Source organism: Streptopelia decaocto (genome assembly GCF_964273445.1).
Source record: "Streptopelia decaocto genome assembly, chromosome: Z".
Classification (NCBI taxonomy): Eukaryota; Metazoa; Chordata; class Aves; order Columbiformes; family Columbidae; genus Streptopelia; species Streptopelia decaocto.
This window is the reverse complement of record NC_138657.1, coordinates 419,941-443,520: the sequence shown is the minus strand read 5'-3', so window position 1 is coordinate 443,520 and position 23,580 is coordinate 419,941. Positions and strand designations below refer to the sequence as shown.

General features: G+C 54.7%; 1 protein-coding gene across 3 annotated transcripts in view; it reads right to left on the bottom strand.

Moving 5' to 3' along the window:
• Window positions 1–23,580, bottom strand: part of ZCCHC7 (zinc finger CCHC-type containing 7) — a 142,096-nt gene that overhangs the window by 12,224 nt on the left and 106,292 nt on the right. For all 3 annotated transcript variants that reach the window (XM_082074746.1, XM_082074748.1, XM_082074747.1), the window contains one exon: window positions 16,486–16,521. In XM_082074746.1, the coding sequence (XP_081930872.1) occupies window positions 16,486–16,521 (36 nt within the window). The remainder of the gene's footprint in view (window positions 1–16,485; window positions 16,522–23,580) is intronic.

Below are 23,580 nucleotides of genomic sequence, written 5' to 3'. Positions count from 1 at the left end.
GAAGATAAAGCATAAGCCTACCACGCCATGGATTTACTTCTAATGTCTCCTCAAAGTGCAGCCTGATGCAACGATTACAAATGATTTTTCTTCTAATGTCATTTTACATAACCCTTTTTTCTGCATGAGTAGTTAGTGCGGAATGAATGAATGAATGCCATTAAAACAGTTAATCATTATCTGGGACACTGGCCTTCCTCCCTTCTCAACAGGAATCTCCATGACAAAGGCCAAGAGATCAGAACGCCAGGGCTGCCTCTCTGGCCCATTTCTGACAGTAATTTTTTATGCAAATGGCGCTGCTGGGCAGCTCCCCCCGTGACCTTGAGCTCCCCTTATCTGCGCCGACTTTGATCCAGCGCGGCCTCGCTCTTACGGAGCTCATTACTACTTAGGAGCTGCAATCTGGCTAAATCTCACTAATTAAGGAAAATCTCCTGGCCTCCATTTTTGTAGGTTTCTCTGCTTCCCCATATTACGTGACGTGCACAGAGGAGCAGAGGCGAGACCCCCGCGCGACCCCCGCGCCGACAAGTGACGGTGACCTCCGTGCGCAGGTGACGTGGAGCGGCATGTTTGGTGACACGGAGTGGAATGTTTGGTGACACAGAGTGGAATGTTTGGTGACACAGAACAGCACGTTTGGTGACACAGAGTGGAAAGTTTGGTGACACAGAGTGGAATGTTTGGTGACACAGAACAGCACGTTTGGTGACACAGAACAGCACGTCTGGTGACACGGAGCGGCACGTTTGGTGACACAAGAGTGGAATGTTTGGTGACACAAGAGTAGAATGTTTGGTGACACAGAGCAGCACATTTGGTGACACAGAACAGCACGTTTGGTGGCACGGAGCGGCACGTGTGGTGACAGGGAGCGCGTGACCAGCTGCCCCGCGCAGCCGCTGGCAGCTCCCCGCACGCCGGCCCCACCGGCACAGCACCGGCTCAGAGTGGCGCCTTCCGCCCCAGGAGCACCGCGGCCGCGCCGGCTGCCCAGCACAATCCAGAGCGTTCCCTGAGCTGACGAGCCAAAATCAGGCAAAACAAAGGTTGTGTCCCCCACCGACCACCGGTGTTCACCAGTGTCCATCGGTGTCCATCAGTGTCCATCGGTGTCTGTCGGTGTCCATCAGTGTCCACCGGTGTCCATCGCTGCCTCGCCGGGGCCCCGCTGCGTGTTTTTGGTCACATCGAACACCAACTTGGGCAAACCCATTTCAGCACACAAGAGGACACCCCTGTCAATGCTGAGCAGCGTGGCGCAGGGCTGGGGCTGCTCTCCCCAACCCACCAACACGTCCTCGCCAGCCTGGCACACAGCGTCCTGACCTGGCACCCAACCACGCTCCCCTCACCCGGCCCTTCGTTTGTGCTGCTGTTTCTTGTTGTGCTCTGAAGATACGTAATTAACCAACGGGTTGAAGAGGAAGCGCGGCGGAGGACGCGGCCGCGGCCCGAGCCGGGGTCCTGGTGTGGCACACGGCCACGGCCCGAGCCGGGGTCCTGGTGCGGCACACGGCCACGGCCCGAGCCGGGGTCCTGGTGTGGCACACGGCCACGGCCCGAGCCGGGGTCCTGGTGCGGCACACGGCCACGGCCCGAGCCGGGGTCCTGGTGCGGCACACGGCCACGGCCCGAGCCGGGGTCCTGGTGCGGCACACAGCCACAGCCTGAGCGGGGGTCCTGGCGCAGCCGGGGTCCTGGCGCAGCCGGGGTCCTGGTGCGGCACACGGCCGCATCCCGAGCACAGCGGGACGTCTCTCCCGTTTTGGTGGTCACCAGGTGAACCATCGCGCGCCGCGGCTGCCGCTGGACGGGGACACGGTCACAACAGCGCTGTCACTGAGAAATATACATCGATCTCCTCTTTACAAATTAACATACTCTACTTGCACGCCAGCCGAAACAATGGCAGGTTAGCATCATTCCCTTATATTCAAAATTGCCAATATAAGATATCATGTAATATCGTAATTATACTAAGGGTTTTTGTTGTTGTTATTTTCTTTAACCATGTCATGCACCCAGTAGACTTGCATTCCATTGGGTAATTCCTTAATTAGGCAGATTTCTGAATCCAGAATTATGTACACAACAGACCGGAACGTCTCCTTTGAGCCGTCCCAGTCTATCGGGTGATTGCATCATTAAGCCACACATGCTACGTAGTAAAAATCCTTATGAAAATTCATGACAAACACACTGAGCCTGATGCATGCTAATAAATGAGAAACACACATATTCAGTTTTTTACTTTTAAACCCCCCAAACTCCAAACAATTATGAACAGAATAATTTCTTTACCAGATTTTATTTATGTTTTCAGTTATCTAAAAATCTCGCTCTTCCCCCAGAGTTGTGCAGGTTGGACCTGAGCATCCTGCCCCAAATTACACCTTGTAATTCAGGTTACTAAGTGTGCTTTTAACATAAATTCCACCCTTTTGGCTATCAGTAAAACACAGCGAAATAACCAAGAAAACCGTGATCTAACTAAACTTTTTTTTTTTTTTTTTTAAGTACAAGGTACATATTAAATTATAAATCAGTAGATAATTATTCTTATTGCCGTTCCAGAAGCCGGAATTCGCCCTGCTCGGTCTGCAGCGCAAGCGCTGCGCAGCGGTCGTTTTCCACAGAAATAAGACATTTATATAACGCATTTTAAATAGATGCAAATAGCACCTACAGTCGACTGTGTGAAAACGCTACAGGAAGAGACAAAAAGTACAATGTCATAGATTTAAAAGAAATGAAAGCAATCTTTTGATACTCTTACAAGCAGAGAAAAAAAACCCCTAAAATATTAATTCAAAAAGTCTTTTCTGAAAACTGTGCAAAAAAATCTCGACTTTGTAAGGAAATGAATATATGCAAGATAGTGAGGATAACAACAACACGGCCCCGAACGCCTCAGATCTTCATGGTTTAAGAGGCGTCCCAATTTCCTCCAGAGGTGGTGGCATCTACCCAGTCGTCCATGGCTAATTTTACAAGGAATGCAAAATGTTATTTAAATAGGACGGTGCATTAAACTTCAACTATTTCTGATGTAGCTCTCAAACTACAAACCTATCTTTCTTCTATTTTAATTCTGAAGTAAGTTAGCAAACACTTCCTTCTTAATCCCCAGAGACTATCTATATAGTGACACAAATGCACAAATTTATGACAGTGACATAAATGCTCCTCCGAAGTAATGTGCAACATTAAGTGAAATCGTTTCCTGGAAAGATATTATAGGTATCTATATTTTATTTGCCATCTTAAACATATCTGGGTCTTTATGACCTTATTTTTAAAATGTATTTCCTTTTTACATTTCCTGGTGCAAATGGACTGCATAAATAAGCAATGTGCTATGAGGCTTCAGACTAGCCGATAAACCCTTTCAATTTTCATGCCAGCTTCTTCTTTTGTAATTCAAATCTGGCTGAAAACTGGCAGCTCTGAAAACTGAAACAAGCACTGCCACAAATACCTTGTAATGCTATCGACCTTGTCTGCCCATGCAGTGAGGAAGGGGATGCGAATGTGTCTGCAGTCATCCAGATAACACAACTCATTTTTTTGGGGGGATAACAGGAGCCAGCCCGGACCGCGCACCACAAGCCGTCATTACCCGGCAAGCGGAGAATAAGTCTCTTCAAAATACACAGCGCATTTAAAAACCATATACAGGGCTCAGCCACCGCTTTCATTACCAATTTTAATTTAGCTCCTTCAGTTTGCCAGCCAGATAAACTCTTTAGTGCTGTTTTTTAATCTATTTGCCACATTTTATGTTTAAGATTATAGTAATATGGGACAGGAGAAGGAATCACTTTTAGAGGAAATAAAGAAATAGATCCGCTTATCAGCGCCCATCAGAAAGTTCATTAATCAGCCAGGCTTTGTGCCCCCTAAATTGAAAGGTTAAATAATCCTCTCAGGAATATTTCTCGGCACCACCGCCAATTGTCCGGAGAGAAGCTGCCATTCACCGCACCCCGATCGGTGACAGGGTATTTTACCTCTGCCTGGACCCCAGACAATGATGGACAAATGGCCCGGCTTACAAAGAAACCTCTTAGCACAGGGATGGCGAGCGGAGCGGGCGGGACCCGCGCGGCACACGCGCCGGGACGCGGAACCGGAGCACATGCACCGCGGCCGCGCCGGCAGGACCAGACCGCGGCGTGTTCATCAGCCAATACACCGGGGACACCCGCAAACCCCCGGGTTTTGAGTTTTACTGTCATTCCAGATGATTTGCAGCTTCCTTTCTCTCTCTAACCATCCCAACCACGTTTCAGCCCCCGACAAGAACAAGGAACGGCCACACTTGCAGCAACTTTACTGGGGGGGCTTCCTCACAGATGTTTCCTTGAGGCGGTTCCTGATCGCAGCTGAAATCGAACCCATGAGAACCTGGTGCTGCTGGGCTGCGGGAGGCCCGTGGGCCGTGTGTCCGTGTGTCCGTCTGGCACCGCAGGCGTCGGCTGGGCTGCGAGACGCTGGCGGGGCCGTGTGTCTGTGTGCCCGTGTTGTCTGTGTGTCCGTGTGTCCGTCTGGCACCGCAGGCGTCGGCTGGGCTGCGAGACGCTGGCGGGGCCGTGTGTCTGTGTGTCCGTGTTGTCTGTGTGTCCGTGTGTCCGTCTGGCACCGCAGGCGCCGGCTGGGCTGCGAGATGCTGGCGGGGCCGTGTGTCTGTGTGTCCGAATGTCTGTGTGTTCGTCTGCCGCTGCAAGCGCCAGCTGGGTTGTGGGATGCTGGCGGAGTATGTGTCCATGTGTCCGTCTGCTGCCACGAGCCCCGGCTGGGCTGCGGGAGGCTGGCGGGGCCGTGTGTCTGTGTGTCTGTGTTGTCTGTGTGTCCATGTGTCCGTCTGCTGCCACGAGCCCCGGCTGGGCTGCGGGAGGCTGGCGGGGCCGTGTGTCTGTGTGTCTGTGTGTCCGTCTGCTGCCGCAAATGCCGCTGGGCTGCGGGACGCCGGCGGGGCCGTGTGTCCGTGTGTCCGTGTGTCTGTCTGGCGCTGTGAGCGCTGGCTGGGCTGCGGGACGCCGGCAGGGCCGTGTGTCCGTGTGTCCGTGTGTCCGTCTGCCGCCGCGAGCCCCGGCTGCGGTGCGCTCTGGACAAACAGAAACTCAAGCTTTTCTCCTCACGCCTCCCAGCAGCTGCCCCTCAATCCACAGCATCCTTTCCTGACATCACCAACACCTTAACCGCGCATGTTAATGTCTATCGGTTTCCTCATTATTTTTTCATGTATTTTCCATTTAAGAGCATAATATATATTTAGTAATACCATAATTATTTTTACCTAGGTTTATAACAAGTGACATTCACCCAGAGTATGTCCTTGAGGAAATGTCTGAGACCATATATACAGCAACTAACAAACAAAAGCTTTTCTGTGTCCTTCTTGCATACGTTTCTTTAAATGAGTTTCAATTCCATACAGTTTTTACTTCAATACGATTTGGGACTTCCCATGTAGTCTACAGTGTCTAAAAACGGATCAAGAGGCTTCGGATGTCTCTCACATCACATAAATACACCATTGATCAAAACTGCCTTCTCCAGACCAACTTCTGAGTATTCCAGTGTTTCTCCCTATTGTTTTCCCTCTTTGCCTCCTCACGCTGTCATCAGAAAGGCAGAATTTATTTGACCAGGTCTCATCTGCCACCAAAAGGAGTCGGACAGAACGCGGGTATCGCGTGCAAACCTGGCGCGAGTCGTTTTGAAGCGGGAGATGTTTCGGGTGCAGGAACCAGCCGCCGCTCAGTGTGCCACGCACCGGCGCCCCCGCAGCGCCGGCCGAGCGCCGGGACGGTACAAACGGAACAGAACCAACGGCACAGTCAACAGACAACATAAAGGTTCTGTTTGCGGCAAGACGAGCGGTTAGTACAGGCAGAGGGACTGCAGATCCAGGGAGGGAAAGAGACCAGCAGTGTTTGGACTCGACACTGTGAACCCAGACAGCCCGTTTCTCGCACATTTGTCACCCGTTCTACTGTAAAACCGGCACCTCTGCACAAGGTGCACAGAATCACCAGATAGCACCACGGCTGTGCCATGGTGCGCGGGCATTGCCGGGCTGTGCCACGGTGCGCGGCATCACCAGGGAGCACCGCAGCTGTGCCACAGAGCGCGGCATCACCAGACAGCATTGTGGCTACGCCACTGTGCGCAGATCGCCGGGCAGCATCGCCGGGCAGGTCTGCGGCTGTGCCACGCCGGCAGCATCGCCAGCAGCATCACCAGCAGCATCGCTGCCGTGACACACTGGGCAGCACCACCGGCCAACGCCCCTGCGCAGCGGTGCTGCCGTGCCGTGCCGTGCCAGGCAGCATCCCCAGGCAGCACCACTGCCAGGCCACGCTGGGCAGCATCACCAGCAGCACCACCGGGCAGCTTCGCCAGGCAGCACCGCTGCCATGGCGCACCGGCAGCACCGCCGCAGAGTTGCTGGCACCGTGGGGCACCGGGGCGGCACCGGGGCGGCACCGGCAGGAGGGGGCTCGCCAGGCCGTGCGTGGGGGTGCCAGGGCAGCCCAGCCGGGCACCGGTGCCGGGGCTGTTTTGGTGCGAGGTGCCCCTGGTGAGCGCAGCTGCTTCTGCCCTTTTCACCCCTGCTCGTGGCCATCAAGTACACTTGTCAAATGTTAATTTAACCCAAATTTAACACTCAAAAATAAGGGAAAACTCAAGGCCTGACTTCACTCCCCTGAAGCCAAACGTTGAGAGGGGCGACTTTGTCCTCTGCCACACGCGGTACCATATGTCATGTACATCACCCACTGCTCAGAGACTTCTCCAGTATCGCGGCAAAACGGTACCGGCTGACGGCAAACGCGTCTGAGTTTCTCTTTCGTTCCCTTTATGCCTGAGTTTTCTAAATTTGAAATAAAAATCAGGGTAATTCTGTCATGGGCATAGTAACTTTTCTATTCACATGACAGGACCTAACAAGATGTATTAATATTATTGACATGATAGACCCTCTCGGAATTAAATCAGTGAATACTTTTAGGGGATCCTAATGCAAAGATCACTGACCTGATCAAGCGTAACTCGAGGCGGTGGCCGCGGCGGGGCCTGGCCTGCCGGCGCTCCCGGCGCAGGACGAGCCGCGGTGCGGGCTGTGCCGCCAGCCCGGCCGGTGACCGCAGCGCCCGACCGGCACAGCGCCGCGCCCGTCCGGACACGCGCGCACAACCACATCTTACCCTTTTCACGCTTTCATACAGTAATGCACTAAAAGACATTTTACGTTACCTACATCTAAGTATAATTTTGTATGTTTTAACATGTCTGATAGATCACAATTTTTGTTTTCCTATGCAATTTTTAAACTGACTCTAAGTTCTAAAAAAACTGAGAAAAAAACAGCTTATCAAGTTCAGAGGAATAACTTTTTAAGAATATTGGGACTCTAGTATGAATATTCATACACAGAATTTACTGTAGAAAACGGGCATAGACTTTGTTTGGTCTCCCTCTCAAATAAAAGCCTGTTTATAAAATTCATTGGAAAACTCATCCTAGCTTGAAAACTCTATTTTCCTTATTTAGATGGTTAGAATTTGAAATAATAAAAATTATTTAAATGGTCATATAAATTCACCTTTTCAAACTGCAGGACAGAGAGGTGAAAATTTTTACAAGATCTGTAAGCGTTAAAGATCCTGTTAATCCTTCCCCTGGAAAGCGCCGCAGTTCTGTGTGTGGTGGGAGACGTTTCAGCCGTGAACCTCACCAGGGCTGTCCTGTTTTCTGTGCAATTAACCGCTACCCAGCACTGCTGGTGCCTCCCCGGACTGCCGGCGGTGCTGGTGCCCGCGGTGTGCGCTCTGCTCCGCGCAGCCCGTCCCGCGGCACCGCCGGCACCGCGCGGCTCCCGGCCAGCGGGGTCCGCTCACCGCGCGCTCGAGCATTCACAGTGTTAAACACACCCATTGCACCCCACTCTGATTTCCGCCCCACTCCTCTCCTTTCCGCAGTGAAGGCAGCCCAAAAGGTGCTGAGTGTGCAGAAAAGCCAGCAGCGCCGCTGCAGCCGGACCCTCCGAGGGACGCCCCGCTCAGACAGGTGGCTCCGGGTCATCTGGGAGCCCACACCAGGGAAGCAGAGATCACTCGGTTCAGCCAGGCAGCTCCCCGGCGCCCGGCTGCCTCCAGAGCTGCCAAAACGCGGTTTCTGCTCGAGATGCAGTCGGTCTCTAACCCTCCAGTCACAGGCACGTTTTGTTTTGCTTTCCGGGGGGCAGACGCTGCAGGAAGCAGACAGGCTGCCCCCCCACGACAGGGCCCCGAACAGCCACGGGCCCTGCGCCCCGCGCGGGGTGACGGTCACAGCCCGCGGGGACACCGCACCCCACGGGGACACAGCAGACCCAGGGTGACAACACAGCCTGCAGGGACACAGCGGCCCCGCGGTGACGGTCACAGCCTGCAGGGACACAGCAGCGTGGGGTGACAGTCACAGCCCACAGGGACACGGCGGCCCCAGGGTGACACCACAGCCCATGGGGACACAGCGGCCCCGGGGTGACAGTCACAGCCCGTGGGGCTGCGATGGCCCCGTCCCGCAGCTGCGGCACCGGCACAGCCGGGACGGGACGCACGGACACGCAGACAAAGCCCGTCCAACCCAACTGACGCACAGCTCCCCAACACCCGTCCCCACAGCTGGACGGGGTGTTAAATGGAACCCAACGTTCTCAGCACAAGGCAAATTCTAAACGGCACATGTTTATGTGAAGTCAGTGAAGCCACTCTTCTTTCCTGCAATATTTAAAATACAGTTTCAGTAAAACCGGGAAAGAACTCTGTCTAGCAGGCTCTTACTGAACGGTACAGCGTGTGCTTTGTACTTATCAACTTACGCTTCTTTCAGGGCCTCAGACTCTGTTTTCTGCTAAAACAACTATACAGTCTTTTGTGAAATACGATTTATTTGCAATATAAACAAATTTGGGGGTTAGGTTTCTGATAGCCTCAAAATATCTGAAACTTGAAAGACAACGACGATGCGGGGCAAATCACGATCCACAGCGGAAATAAAGAGAACGTCCAATAAAAGCAGGAGACGTGTGGACAGCACCCGAAGCAGCTCGAACGCGCGTTGTCCCCAGAGCGCCCTGCGGGGCGGGGACACGCGCCAGGGCGGCCCGGCGCCGACCCGCACGCGGCACGCGGCACACGGCGCGGGGCACACGGCACACGGCACGGGGCACACGGCACAGCACGCAGCACACGGCACGGGGCACACGGCACAGCACGCAGCACACGGCACGGGGCACGCGGCACACGGCACGGGGCACACGGCACGGGGCACGCGGCACACGGCACGGGGCACACGGCACACGGCACACGGCACATGGCACACGGCACACGGCACATGGCACAGCACGCAGCACAGGGCACGCGGCACAGGGCACGCGGCACACGGCACATGGCACAGCACGTGGCACACGGCACGGGGCACGCGGCACATGGCACAGCACGCAGCACAGGGCACGCGGCACGGGGCACGCGGCATGCGGCACATGGCACAGCACGCGGCACGCGGCACGCGGCACGCGGCACGCGGCACGCGGCACACGGCACAGCACGCGGCACGGGGCACGGGGCACGTGGCACACGGCACATGGCACGCGGCACGCGGCAGGCCTGGCTGTGCACCACGCATGATGGCTACACCAGAACACCTGCCATCCGCTGCCCAGCCCAACGAGCCTGGTGCAGCTGCCAGAGCGTGGGACCCTCACAAACCCAGGTACCAAACCCGGGCACCAAACCCGGGCACCAAACCCGCTCCTGTCCTCGGGGCCAGCGTGGGGACACCGGCACACGTGGGCGCCCGTGTTCCCCACAGCCCGGGGGGCAGAGTCACCCTCACCCCAAATCCGCACCCGGCACTTTGTGCCGCTTCCCTGTGACAGTCGCTCCGAGCGGCTGCCAAGCGCTGCCCCCCGGCCCGCGCTGCGCTTCCGAAACACCAAAACACCGCCGACCGCTCACACAAAGTGGTGTTTTCACCAGAGTCAATAAACACCTTAAAACGCACAGAGAGGAACTGTGCGAGGCCGGGTACTGAACAGGAAGGCAGGTCCCGCGCCGTGCCGGCCGGTCGGGCAGGCCCGGGTGGCCTTGGCCACAGCCACGGCCACGGCACCACCACGGCCCTGGCACTGCCAGGGCACCGCCACAACCACGGCCATGGCCACAGCACCGCCAGGGCACCGCCACAGCCACGGCCACGGCCGCGGCGCCGGGTCAGCGCCAGAGAACGCGGCAGCACCGCGCGCGCCCGCCGGGCTCCTCTGCAAAACAACTGCTCGCTCTGTCCAGCTTAAATATTTTTTGCAAGAGTCAGACTTTAAATTTCCTCCTTCTGAAAGCCACATTTCTTTTAAAGGCCACAAGCTGACTTTAAGCAACGCCGCTTACGTTTTCATTCCAGGATGAAAGTGTCAGGCCATGAGGAATTTTAATAATGCATACAAGGAAATCCGAGCGCAAAATTTAAACACAAAAGATGCATTGTCCTTCCATGTCTTTTACGCACAGAGGCCAAAACAGCCAATTCCTGGTTCACCTTCTTTTATGTAAGTGGATTAAAAGTAAGATTAACAAACTGTCAAAAAGCATGTTAAATGATAGCTTCTGCTAGTTACAAATTCTGACGGTTCCAAAGCTCTGTTGGTGGCGGTGAAGGAGCCGTCCGGCCCAGCGCCGCGGGAAGGGGCTGTTCAGAATGAGCCATCCCCACCGAGACAACTCCTCCTCCGAGCAGGATCTGTGCTTTAACACACACATCTAGACCTAGAGCTGAACAGAAAAACAAAACTGCGCTCTGCCCGTTTTAGAGGTGGAATATCACTGCTCTGTACATATTTAATGAAGAAGATACTAACACTTGCAACGTTAATTCTTATTTGATTATTGCATCCACAACTTGTTGCTGCACTGGCCTGGCCACGCTCGTTCTGCACACCACAAGTCCCTCTGAACAATGAGCGCTGCACACACGTCTGTGCAGCCAGCATGTCCCCCTTCTTGTGCCAAATACCGAGATGGCCGCGTGCGCATCCTCAGGGTGCCCGGGTGCACCCCGCGGGGTCTGTGTTACCCACCGGGTGCACAGCACAGGGTCTGTGTTACCCACCGGGTGCACCGCACGGGGTCTGTGTTACCCACCGGGTGCACCGCACAGGGTCTGTGTTACCCGTCGGGTGCACAGCACAGGGTCTGTGTTACCCGTCGGGTGCACAGCACGGGGTCTGTGTTACCCACCGGGTGCACAGCACAGGGTCTGTGTTACCCACCGGGTGCACCGCACAGGGTCTGTGTTACCCACCGGGTGCACCGCACAGGGTCTGTGTTACCCACCGGGTGCACCACGCGGGGTCTGCGTTACCCACCGGGTGCACAGCACAGGGTCTGTGTTACCCACCGGGTGCACAGCACAGGGTCTGTGTTACCCACCGGGTGCACAGCACAGGGTCTGTGTTACCCACCGGGTGCACAGCACAGGGTCTGTGTTACCCGTCGGGTGCACCACGCGGGGTCTGCGTTACCCGTCGGGTGCACAGCACGGGGTCTGTGTTACCCACCGGGTGCACAGCACAGGGTCTGCGTTACCCGTCGGGTGCACAGCACGGGGTCTGCGTTACCCGCTGGGACGCACGGGGACAACGCGCAGCCTCACGCCTGGAGCAAAACCCGGGTCACTACGCACTGGAAATAAATTCCCTCTCTATCCTGCAGTGATGTCATCCGCTGGGTGGAAACGCGGCTGCTCACGGCAACACAGACCTGCGCCGTGTCCCCGGGTCCCTCAGCAGGACCACAGGTGCAGCAGAACCGCACCGGCCCGGCGAGGGACACGGCGCTGCCCGCAGGGACACGGGCCCGGTGCAGGGACACGGCCACGGCCCCAGTGCGGGGACACAGACACGGCCCTGGTGCAGGGACACGGACACGGACACGGTGCTGCCCGCAGGGACACGGACACGGACACGGTGTGGGGACATGGACAGGGTGCTGTCCGTGGGGACATAGCACTGCCCGTGGGGACACAGACACGGTGCAGGGACACAGACACGGTGTGGGGACACGGACACGGCGCTGCCCGCGGGGACACAGACACGGTGTGGGGACACGGACATGGCGCTGTCCATGGGGACATAGCACTGCCCGTGGGGACACGGACACGGTGCGGGGACACAGACACGGTGCGGGGACACGGACACGGCGCTGCCCGTGGGGACACGGACACGGTGCGGGGACACAGACACGGTGCGGGGACACGGACACAGCGCTGCCCGTGGGGACACGGACACGGTGCGGGGACACGGACACGGTGCGGGGACACGGACACGGCGCTGCCCGTGGGGACACGGACACGGTGCGGGGACACAGACACGGTGCGGGGACACGGACACAGCGCTGCCCGTGGGGACACAGACACGGTGCGGGGACACGGACACGGTGTGGAGACACGGACACGGCGCTGCCCGCGGGGACACGGACACGGTGCGGGGACACGGACACGGTGCGGGGACACGGACACGGCGCTGCCCGCGGGGACACGGACACGGTGCGGGGACACAGACACGGTGCGGGGACACGGACACGGTGCGGGGACACGGACACGGCGCTGCCCGCGGGGACACGGACACGGTGCGGGGACACGGACACGGCGCGGGGACACGGACACGGCGTGGGGACACGGACACGGCGCTGCCCGCGGGGACACGGACACGGTGCGGGGACACGGACACGGTGCGGGGACACGGACACGGCGCTGCCCGCGGGGACGCGGCTGCTCCCAGCCCGGCCTGCCCAGACCCGGCTCCAGCGGCTCGGCCGCCGGGGCGCCCGTCACCAACATTCTGGTTTGTTGGGAAACCGCAAAACTGAACCGAACAAATGAGAACGGTAAAGTCCCTTAATCTCACAAGTTTTTCCAGTGACTTCTCTATATTTTTTGTAATTAGAGGGCTATAAACCGGGCTCTACTTGAGTACAAAATATTTAATAAATTCTCCACCTTTATAGCTGAGATCCGAAACAGCAAGAGAGAGGGAGCGGGAAGAGCCGAGCGCTCTGAGGACGAGACCGGCAGCGCCTCGGAGCGCGGGGCGAGCGCCGGCCCTCCGGAGCCCTCCCGCGCTCCTCGGGTCTGCGGAGCTTCTGCCGTTCAGGAAGACAAAACTGTAACCTCAGCTTCCTAATAATCCAGAACAAAGAGCTTCACAAGACCCCAAATGCCCTGTCTGTGAGAAAATCACAAGTATTGTTATTTACGCTGCAGTAAGCAGTGATCAAAACTGTTTATCCGGGTCTGCCAACAGAGCCCTCTGTTAGTATCTGAATTGATATTAAACCCTTTGATAAACATAAGCAGGCATCAAACCCAACCTATTTATTGGAAATAGATACCTATATCAAGAAAAACTTAAAATACATTTCAACAAATGTAATTTCCCTTTTCGGATACAGAGAGAGCAGGCGCAGTGAAAGTGATTTGTAAAAGTTTTAAATCACCATCTTAAAGAGGTTATTAAATATTATTTTAAGCCACAGTGGGAATAGGATTGTTCTGCCGACTTTGATTGGTTTTCTTCAGAATAATTTTAGTTAACAGAGTTGAAAGAGCAAGTTTAAAGAAACTAACTTCATCCAGTTATAAAGCTTTGATTATCACAGAGCCTTTAAATTTAAGCTTCATTGAATACAATATGATAATCTTTTTTCCTATCAAAAGGCAAATTAAAATATTCTGCTTATAATCCCTGTTGCTGTTCCGACTGCTCACAAGATTTCCTGCGCTGGCAGCCTCTTTGGGTGGAAATAAGACATTTCTGCCCACACAACAAATTATTTGTAACGTGCCAAAATTTGTCACCACAGCCAATGTAAACAAAACCCACGGCCATCCACAACCGGGTTTATGATGTAGTCATTGTTCCCTCCGCCGCGCTCCGTGCAGGGCTGCGAGGAGTCAATAGATGGCAGTGCGCCTCTGAGGAAGAGCCGGCGAGCAGACCGCCGGGAGCTCACAAAGAGAAAGGTGGAAGGTTCCACGAGCGTTCACAGCAATCAACCAAGAACACCTAACGCAAAACATTCGGACAAACTTTGCAACGGCAAGAAACACCACACAGCCGCCCTTCCGTGCCACCCCGCGGGCGCGGCCCCGCGGGCGCGGCCCCGCCGCCCCGGCCGCTGCCCCCGCGGGCGCGGGGCCCGGCGCCGGCCCAGCCTGCGGAACGCTGCTCCGCACCGGGACGCGCGCAGGCCGGGACGCGCGCAGGCCGGGACGCGCGCAGGCCGGGACGCGCGCAGGCCGGGACGCGCGCAGGCCGGGACGCGCGCAGGCCGGGACGCGCGCAGGCCGGGACGCGCGCAGGCCGGGACGCGCGCAGGCCGGGCTCCACACCCACACCCGCTGCGCCCACCGCGGAGCAGGGGACCTCACCTCGCTAGCTACAATTACACAAATGTAGATAGTGCGCATCATTCTAACATTGACGTTTGATTCTGGCGGGAACACTATTCTGTTCTGCTTTGGGTGCAAAAGAGAATATTTAATAGAGTAATAAAAGCTGGGCCTCACACATTTAAAGACCCAGAGAACGCAGCTTCCTGAGGTGTAACTTATTGTAAATACCGAGCATGCCTTTCGCCTCACAAATTTTTAAATTCAAGGCTTAATCTGACAACTAATGTGAGTCTGAGCCTTCCCGTGGAAAACGGACACGTGCACACACGCCAGAGATGTGAATCATTCGCAGATAATTCGCAGTTCACTGCAAGCTGTGGAACTGTCCGTCAGTACCGACGGCCTGACTGTCTGTCTGCACGTCAGGTTTGACCACATTGCAAAATGTCCCTAAAACGCACGAGGAATTTCCAAAGGGTACTTTTAACCATACACTCGTGTTTGTAGCTACATTTCACAACGAGAGCTCGTTTTGACAAACGCGGTGAGATGTACACCACGTAAAGCGTGAATTCAGAACAGTTTCTGCAGAATTCGGATGATGTGCAGCGCGGACGCCCCGGGCTCCCCCGCGACGGCTCTCGGGCTCCGCTCCCCACGCTGCACACTAAATAAACATTTTCTAAGTGCTGACTGCAACTCATTTTTTGAGGAATTTTCAATGTCAAGTAAGACTAAAATAAAATTAAATCTTGCACCTCAGTAAAAACCACAACCCAGCAGATTATTGCATCTGATACAGCCATTGGATATCAGATCCCAAACATCACAAACGTTTCAGAAATCAGTTCTACATGTACCCTCAGGGGTTATAATGAAACAGTGTTTACCATTCTCTTTCAAGCAATTAAAACAAACAAACAAAAATACACCTGAACGTGTGGATGCACCTTCTGCTCATAATGATTTTTAAAAGTCTGTACCAATTCAGTTTAAAATAAAAGTAAACACTCAGAAATGAAGAAATTCCAAACCAGATCTTTGTTTTAAAATCATTACGCAGAAAACACAAGGAATAGGTTTTAAGCAAAGATTTCTCATAATAATTGAATTTAGAAGCAAACCCAGAGAACAGCGTTTCACCACCACGGTGAGGTGGAGGCAGCAGATTACAAACCCCGTTCCCCCAGCTGCTCCAAGTAAAACCCCGCAGCAAACACCCCAGGAAGAACTTCCCTGCTTTGTTTGGGAGGACAGCGGAGATTAATTGTCTATAACTGATAAACACGTACGAGGTTCATCTGGATGGCAACGGCAGCAAAGACTCAGAGAAGCAGCAAACGGGCTAATCCTTAAAGGTGTTTTTAGGTATAATAATTTTATAAATGCATATATCCAAGATTTGTGATACCAATCCAGTTAATATTGTCTTAACCAGTTAAATATTGAGCCAAGTTTCAGTATTATTCAAATTCATACACATCTTGTTTTATTTTTATCTCTGTTTTACATACGAGTAAAAAGCTGAAGTGACACACTGGTGCTGTTCACAAAGTTCAGTTCTGTTGTTTCAGCGATTAAAGATCAACTAACGCGGGCCAGAAAGTTACACCCATGTCCTCACCAACTGGAATTATCTGCACAAGTTTGTAAACTGCATTTCTCTAATTACCGTCTCTGCTCTGGCTGAGGTTTCTTTCACTATTTAAAGAGAAAGCTTTGCCGCACGGAGTGATTAATTACCAGCATGTGGGATATCTGATGGGATTATTGCTTCTGCAATGCAGCTCGACTTAAAACTTCACCCTCTTTAAGTGTGTAAATGTGGAGACTGAGGGCAAAGAGCTGCATTAAAATGAAATCACAAGTTCTAAAGATGTTTAAAAACACTGACAGTGTTCATTGCATTCTTCAGCTCAAAAACTCCTCAGACGTTTATTATCTCCTCGCAGAAGATGCTTGTCTATATTTTATGGTCAGCAGTTCACAGAAGAGTAAATAGGCTGGGTGTAGAAGAAAATAAAAGGTGTTTCTACTTACAGTTAGGTGATACTGCCTCCATATTTCTGGGCAAGCCTGGAAAATAAAAATATTGATCAGCGAGGAGCATGAAACAAGGTGCTTTACAGCCTGTTGGTTTTGGCATAACACAGTATCCACCGGTGTCGGTCACAGGAAAATAAGAAGCTTAACTGAAAGGGTCTGCATTTCAGCTTCAAAAACCTGGCCAGACAGTTTAATTGAATTTTACACTGGTTTAACACACTCCCTGCCATTGTCAGGAAGCCAGTAACAGTTCCCCCCTGCCCTGCTCGGAAGGCTGGAAGTTCGGGCGAGCAGCTCCTAACTGCAGCAACTATTGATACTGCTAAACACACAAAATTAATGTAAATGCTGCATTTTACGGCATCTTACATTTACATAAAGTTTTTGAAATTAAATCACAACACACTTCCCTTCCACAGAGGAACAGAAATATTTTAGTATTTTTGTACGTATCTCTATACTAATCACAATATAATTGTTACATGTAATAATCCTTGGTAGCTAATGTCAGACGAGTTGTAAACAAGAGGCAGAACAGAGTGCGCTGGTGTTTCTGTGTCCACAATGGCCGGGTGTCTGTAACCGGCCAGACCCGCACACGAACCTGCGAGCGCACCCGTGGTGGAACAGCGCGCGGCGCCGGCGCAACCACCGCGCGGCACAATGGGGACACAACCGGCGGGAGCGGGAAACGCGGCGCTCCTCCAGACACAATCAGAGCGCTAATGACGGGTCAGGCAGGGGTTACTTTCTCAAGGGTCCTCAGTGTTTCCACACTCGCAGCCCCGCCGTGTTCTGCCGTGACCGCGGCCGCGGAGCCGCGGCGCTCTCCGCCCGGAGCGCGGTGCCGGCGCCGCACGCAGGCCTCGCCTCCTCAGGGCAGCCGCCCTCCCGCCGACACAGCTCCCCGGTCACGGCAACAACTGGCGACTGGTGTGCCAGTCTCTATTTTCAGTATTTTAAGAAGTTTTAGTCATTCCATGGTTTCTACATAATGTGCTGTAGCTCCGGTTTCAAACGCTGAAGCCTCATGACTACTTGCGAATGAGTACTATTAACATTTCTTTAGATTTCGAATAAATTTTTTTCTCACGCCTAAATTCTTGCCTTCTTTTATTCTGACAAAGCACATTAATTAAAAATACCCACCCAACAACCAATATTAGCGACTGAATCTCTCAAAAAACTACCCAAGTTTTTGACAGTCACCCTATAGCACATACGGTATGTTTTTCACGGATGTGATGGAAATTATATTATTTATTATTCATTCCATCAGTAACACAATTTTCTGGAGAAAAATCTACAATCTGTTCTGTGTAATAGCTCGACATTTCTCCTCTTACTCAAACACCACATGTAAATATTTGAGTTTTATATTAATATTTCTATAAAGAAGCATGTGAGGTCCCTCACATCTCTAGCGGGAGCAGGTACAGCATCTGACAGTTCGAACACCCTCGAGCTGCATTCGGGTGCAAACAAAGGGATTTTCCTCACTAACTTACACGAACGCCCCACACGCAGAACACACAGAGCGCCCCGCACACAGAGCGCCCCGCGTGAGAACACCCTGCACAGAACACCCTGCGTAAGAACACCCCATGCACAGAACACCCCGCACACAGAGCGCCCCGCGTGAGAACACCCTGCACAGAACACCCAGTGTAAGAACACCCCGTGTGCAGAACACCCTGCACAGAACACCCCGTGCACAGAACACCCCGGGCACAGAACACCCCGCACACAGAGCACCCCGCGTGAGAACACCCTGCACAGAACACCCCATGCACAGAGCACCCCGCGTGAGAACACCCCGTGCACAGAACACCCCGCACACAGAGCGCCCCGCATAAGAACACCCTGCACAGAACACCCCGCGTAAGAACACCCCGTGCACAGAACACCCCGCGTGAGAACACCCCGTGCACAGAGCACCCCATGCACGGAACACCCTGCACACAGAGCACCCCGCATGCAGAACACCCCCCACACAAAGTGCCCTGCGGGCAGGACGCCCCGCGCACAGAATGTCCTGTGCACAGAATGTCCTGTGCACAGAGTGCCCCTCGGGCAGAACACCCCGTGCACAGAGCACCCCGTGTACAGAGCACCCCGTGTACAGAGCACCCCGTGCACAGAACACCCCGTGTACAGAACACCCCGTGCACAGAACACCCCGTGTACAGAACACCCCATGTACAGAGCACCCCGTGTACAGAACACCCCGTGCACAGGACACCACATGTACAGAAGACCCCATGTACAGAGCACCCCGCACACAGAGCACCCCGTGTTCAGAGCACCCCGTGTTCAGAGCACCCCGTGTTCAGAGCGCCCCGTGTTCAGAGCACCCGCACACAGAGCGCCCCGTGTTCAGAGCACCCGCACACAGAGCACCCGCACACAGAGCACCCGCACACAGAGCGCCCCGTGTTCAGAGCACCCGCACACAGAGCACCCCGTGTTCAGAACACCCGCACACAGAGCACCCCGTGTTCAGAGCGCCCGCACAGCCGTCCCTCCCTCGCCGCTGACCGGGCGCCCGGGCTCAGCACCGCGGTAGCCGGCAGTTATTTGTGCATTAGTTCTGGGTAGTTTTCGATTACCACAGTGTCCCCAGACTAACATGGTTGAAAAATCGCAATCAATGAGTTGTCATATACTGGCAAAATGCCACTCTGTGATATGACCTTTACTCACCGAGCAGCTATTTAATGAAAATAATAAAAAAATTACTATATTTTAAAATAATAATTCGGGGTTCTTTTCCTTTTTTTTCCTTTCTTTTTCACTTTTTTCCTCTGGACACAAAGCCACCAGAGCGGAACCCGGCCCCGGGAGCAGGAAAGCGCGGCCGCGCAGCCAGGGAGGGGGCAGCCCCGTCCGCCCCCGCCAGCACGGCCCCGCTGTGAGAACCCCGGGCGCAGGACGGAGGTGGGGAAACTGGCCAAGCATATTTGTTCATTCAGATGGTGATTCGGTGTAATACTTTTCATCATCACAATGATCACTTACAAACTTCAGAAGTTGAACACAATAGTCGAAAACGGATGCCTGGCTAAACAACAGCGTTTCAGAAGGATGCCGTTAACCAGGCGTCCTATTACCCTGCATCAGCCCAGAGTTATTGTCTGTATCTTCTATCACAGAACGACAAAACATATAATTAACAATTACTGCTGAATACTGGCTTCTCAAATGAAGCAAAGAGGTTTGCTATGGAAGAGAGCATAACCAAATACAACAACAGCTGCCGAACCTGTGATTTCTTATTTATTTAACAGCACTTAACCAGGAACGGCCCTCGTTTGAAGGAAAGCCCTGTGGCACATGAGGCTGGCAGTGGTGTGATGCCCCACATTAAATAAAACTGCGCTTATTTCCGGCGCAGCGCTCTGCCCTCCCCAGCGCCGGCACAGCACTGGCACAGCCGCGGCGCCCACCACCGCCGGTATTTACCAAACCCGCGCCGCTCTTGCACGGCCACGTCCCGTTAATTTGGGAGGGTGATTATTCATACCCAGGCCTGACCCGGCCAGGGTTGCCACGCCAGACGAATCAAGGCCGGGTACTGCGCATTTTGACCCGTACTGAATTTTATCAGGTGCTAATTATTGTTTTACCAGAACAACGGCTTAATGCATCTGTTGTTTAATTCCCACTTCCCCATTCTCCAACGTGAACATCAAAGGAAATGAAACACTTAATCTCAAACAGCCCCTGACAGCAGACCAGGGCTCGAGCGCTCAATAGACGAGGCCCTTGCCACCAGTTCTCATATTTCCACAACAATGAGCAAACACAAAACCAGCGCTAAGCGGCCTTTCCTCTTTCCGCCGGAGCCGGGGCCGGGGCCGGGGCCGGGGCTGGGCGGGCGGGATCGGCCCCGCCGAGGGAAGGAAAGCCCGATACTGTATGTGGCGTATGAATAACCAAAACGCACGCGCTGACAGGAGAGCGGGACGGGCCCGCGGCTCCCCGGGAGAAAATGTAGCTGTGATGAGTGACAGGGCTTTCAGGAAATATGTTCACAATCACAGACAGTGAAGGCCATGACCTAGATCGTTTAAGAGCTTGTCTTGTCAAATTATCAAAAGCTTCTTCCTCTCTGAATAAAGAGTGACATAAGTGAGTGTCAGAAAGCTGCAGGCTGACAAGCCAAGCATACAATAACAGCATGCACGTCACATACTTGCCGAACACCGCCACGGCTAGCGGCAAATCTTAATGAGAGCGCGGCTGGCCCAGGAGACTTGGGTCCCTGCTGGCACAGCTACTCATCTCGCAAAAATCCTTCAGCTCCAAGTCAGTTATGGTCTGACACAACGACAACAATTACTAAACACAACTTTTTAACAGAATCCTCTGGTGTTTTGTCAAAGCGGCGGCTGCTCGAGCTGCCCTGCCGCAGGCCACCACAATAAAACAAAAGATTTGCCAAAACACACATTTTTCATCACCTCCGCATGGGAACTGCCGCGGAAAGCACACAATGCTTCCCTTCACAACCGCTCCTGCACAAGCAGATGTCGAGACCTCTCCCGCGCCGCCGCTAGCGCCGGCACCGACCAGCTCCCGGTAACGCGGGCTCACGGCCACCGGCACACGGGCGTGGACTCACCGCGGGCGTGAGACACGGGGACGGCGCCGGGGAGGAGGGGAGCGGGGCAGACCCCCAGCTCGTCCCGCGGGCAGCGCGGCACGGCTGCGGCACGGCACAGGGACCCTCGGCAGGACCGGCTGCGGGACACAGGCCGGAGGTGCCAGGACACAAGGGGGAGACCCGGCTAAGGTCCGGGCTGGCCCCGGCCACGGGCAGGCTGTGCGGGGCACGGGGACGTGGCACCGTGGCTTTACCGGCACGGGGACACGGCGCCGTGGCCGGGCAGCCCTGCGGACGCGGCTCTGCCGCTGCGCGCTCCCGCTGGGCTCGGGCAGCTCCCCGAGCGCCACACGCCGCGTCTGCCGCGCACCGAAGGAGCCGCGGGGCTGCCCGGCGCGACGCTCTCCCCGCCCGCAGCTGGCACGGAGGCTGCAGAGCACGGGGCCCAGGACATCCGCCCAACTGCCACCGCCCGCAAACACACGGCGCTCGTGGCAAGGGGTTTCAGCTCATGTATACACAAGTATATATATATGTACACACACATATATAATACACATCTACACGTGCACACAACGTTGCATGAGGCTGACGCGTCTTTCCCAGGTGGAGCAGCAGATGGTCAAACAGCCAAACTCAAGCCTCCAGAACGGCTCTGCCGCTGCTCTCCCTGCGGGCACACGGGGCTTCTCCCAGCGCGGCTCCGGCCGAGACCCCTCCGGGCACTCGCCAGCCTGGTCCAGGGGAGGTCACTGGCCTAACAGATAATAAACACATCTTCCTGGAACTGTTCTAAATAACTTCAGACCTTTTCAAACCAAACTATGCGAAGTACCTTGAGCTGCCTCATGTTCACTTCTGGACAAATGTGTGACCATAGGGAGTCTGAAACAGCCTGTGCACAGGAGCTTGTTCTGCATCCTTTGTGTCACAGCAGAAGAGAGTGAACCTTCCAGGAATGACAAACTACAACTTTTCTTCAGCTTTCAAAGTATTTTGTAACAATGCAAAAATTTTAGGGAATATCTAGTATTTTCTCCCACACTGTACAGACTGCTCTATAACGGCTGCATTTCCAGAGTCTTGTGGAGAACTTTGGAGAACAATGGACTCACGTAGCCCCAGGCCCAGGGGTGGTTTGCGTCCAGCTCCTACAGACACCACAAACACCCCAACAGCACATACACAACAGCGCCTGTAACTCGGCCTGTGAAACACTCTCAGGTGTTTGACAAAACGCCCTGTGGAGGACTCGTATTTCCTTACAGAACGTGACTAGCAGAGGCACAGGCATTTGGATCCGTTGCTGCGGTCAGTTCGCGCTGCCCACGCTGCGTGGGCCCGCGTGGCCTGTGACCGCGGCCGCGAGCCACGCGCCCCTCACGGCCCAGGGGCTGTGCAGCCGCGCCAGGTCTGCGCGCCCACGGACACTCCGCGGGCTCCCGTCCCACGGGCTGCCCCGCGTCCCCGAGCCGGAGCAGAGTCCCGCAGCCCCCGGCGCAGGGACACGGCCCCTCTGCCCCCTGCCCCCGCCTGCTGCCCTCGTCAGGCGCCGCTGGTTCTCGTGCTGGGAGGAACAAGCACCGTTGGTCCCCAGACACCGTCACGGACCCCGTGGGATCCCTGGATCCCGTTTTGAGGCTCTTTGCAGCCTGTGGTCACCTCTTCCAGGCTGAAGAGTTTCCACTGTGCTGAGGGCAGAGAGGGACCCAACCTGCACTCAGGTGTCCAGTGCTTTCCTGATTATTCCTCATGTTTCACCAGATTTTTCACAGCTTTTGAACTATGAACTGATTTTTTTTAAAGGATTATATCTCACAACTCTAAGATTTCAGTCCGCAATGGTAATGGTAAGCTTGCCGCAGGCGTTTCCACACTTGGGGCCACCCCGCTCACCTGCGGCGTCACCGCGCTCCCGGCGCCACACTTGGGGCCACCCCGCTCACCTGCGGCGTCACCGCGCTCCCGGCGCCACACTTGGGGCCCCCCCGCTCACCTGCGGCGTCACCGCGCTCCCGGCGCCACACTTGGGGCCACCCCGCTCACCTGCGGCGTCACCGCGCTCCCGGCGCCACACTTGGGGCCACCCCGCTCACCTGCGGCGTCACCGCGCTCCCGGCGCCCCGCGGTCCCTGGGCCGCTCTCCACTGCTGCCTCACAGCACTGACACTCTGAATAATTCAGTCTCCTCAGCAAATCTTGTCGCCCTATTGTTCACCCTTTTCCATGTCACACTAGCATATCCTACCTTTATCCTCTTATTCCATGCCTGTTTAGTTTCCTTAAAAGCTTTTGGTCAGGAACTCTTGTCAAATGCCTTTTGGAAATTGTAGACTATGTCAGCTGGATCGTGTTCACACACATGCTTGTCGACCTTCTCCTTTGAAGAGGTCCAGAGGCTCCCGAGAAGTGGGATTTCCGTTACAAAAGCAATCTCGAGTCCCCCGCGTGTATCACACTTCTACACCCAGCCCAGCGCCGCT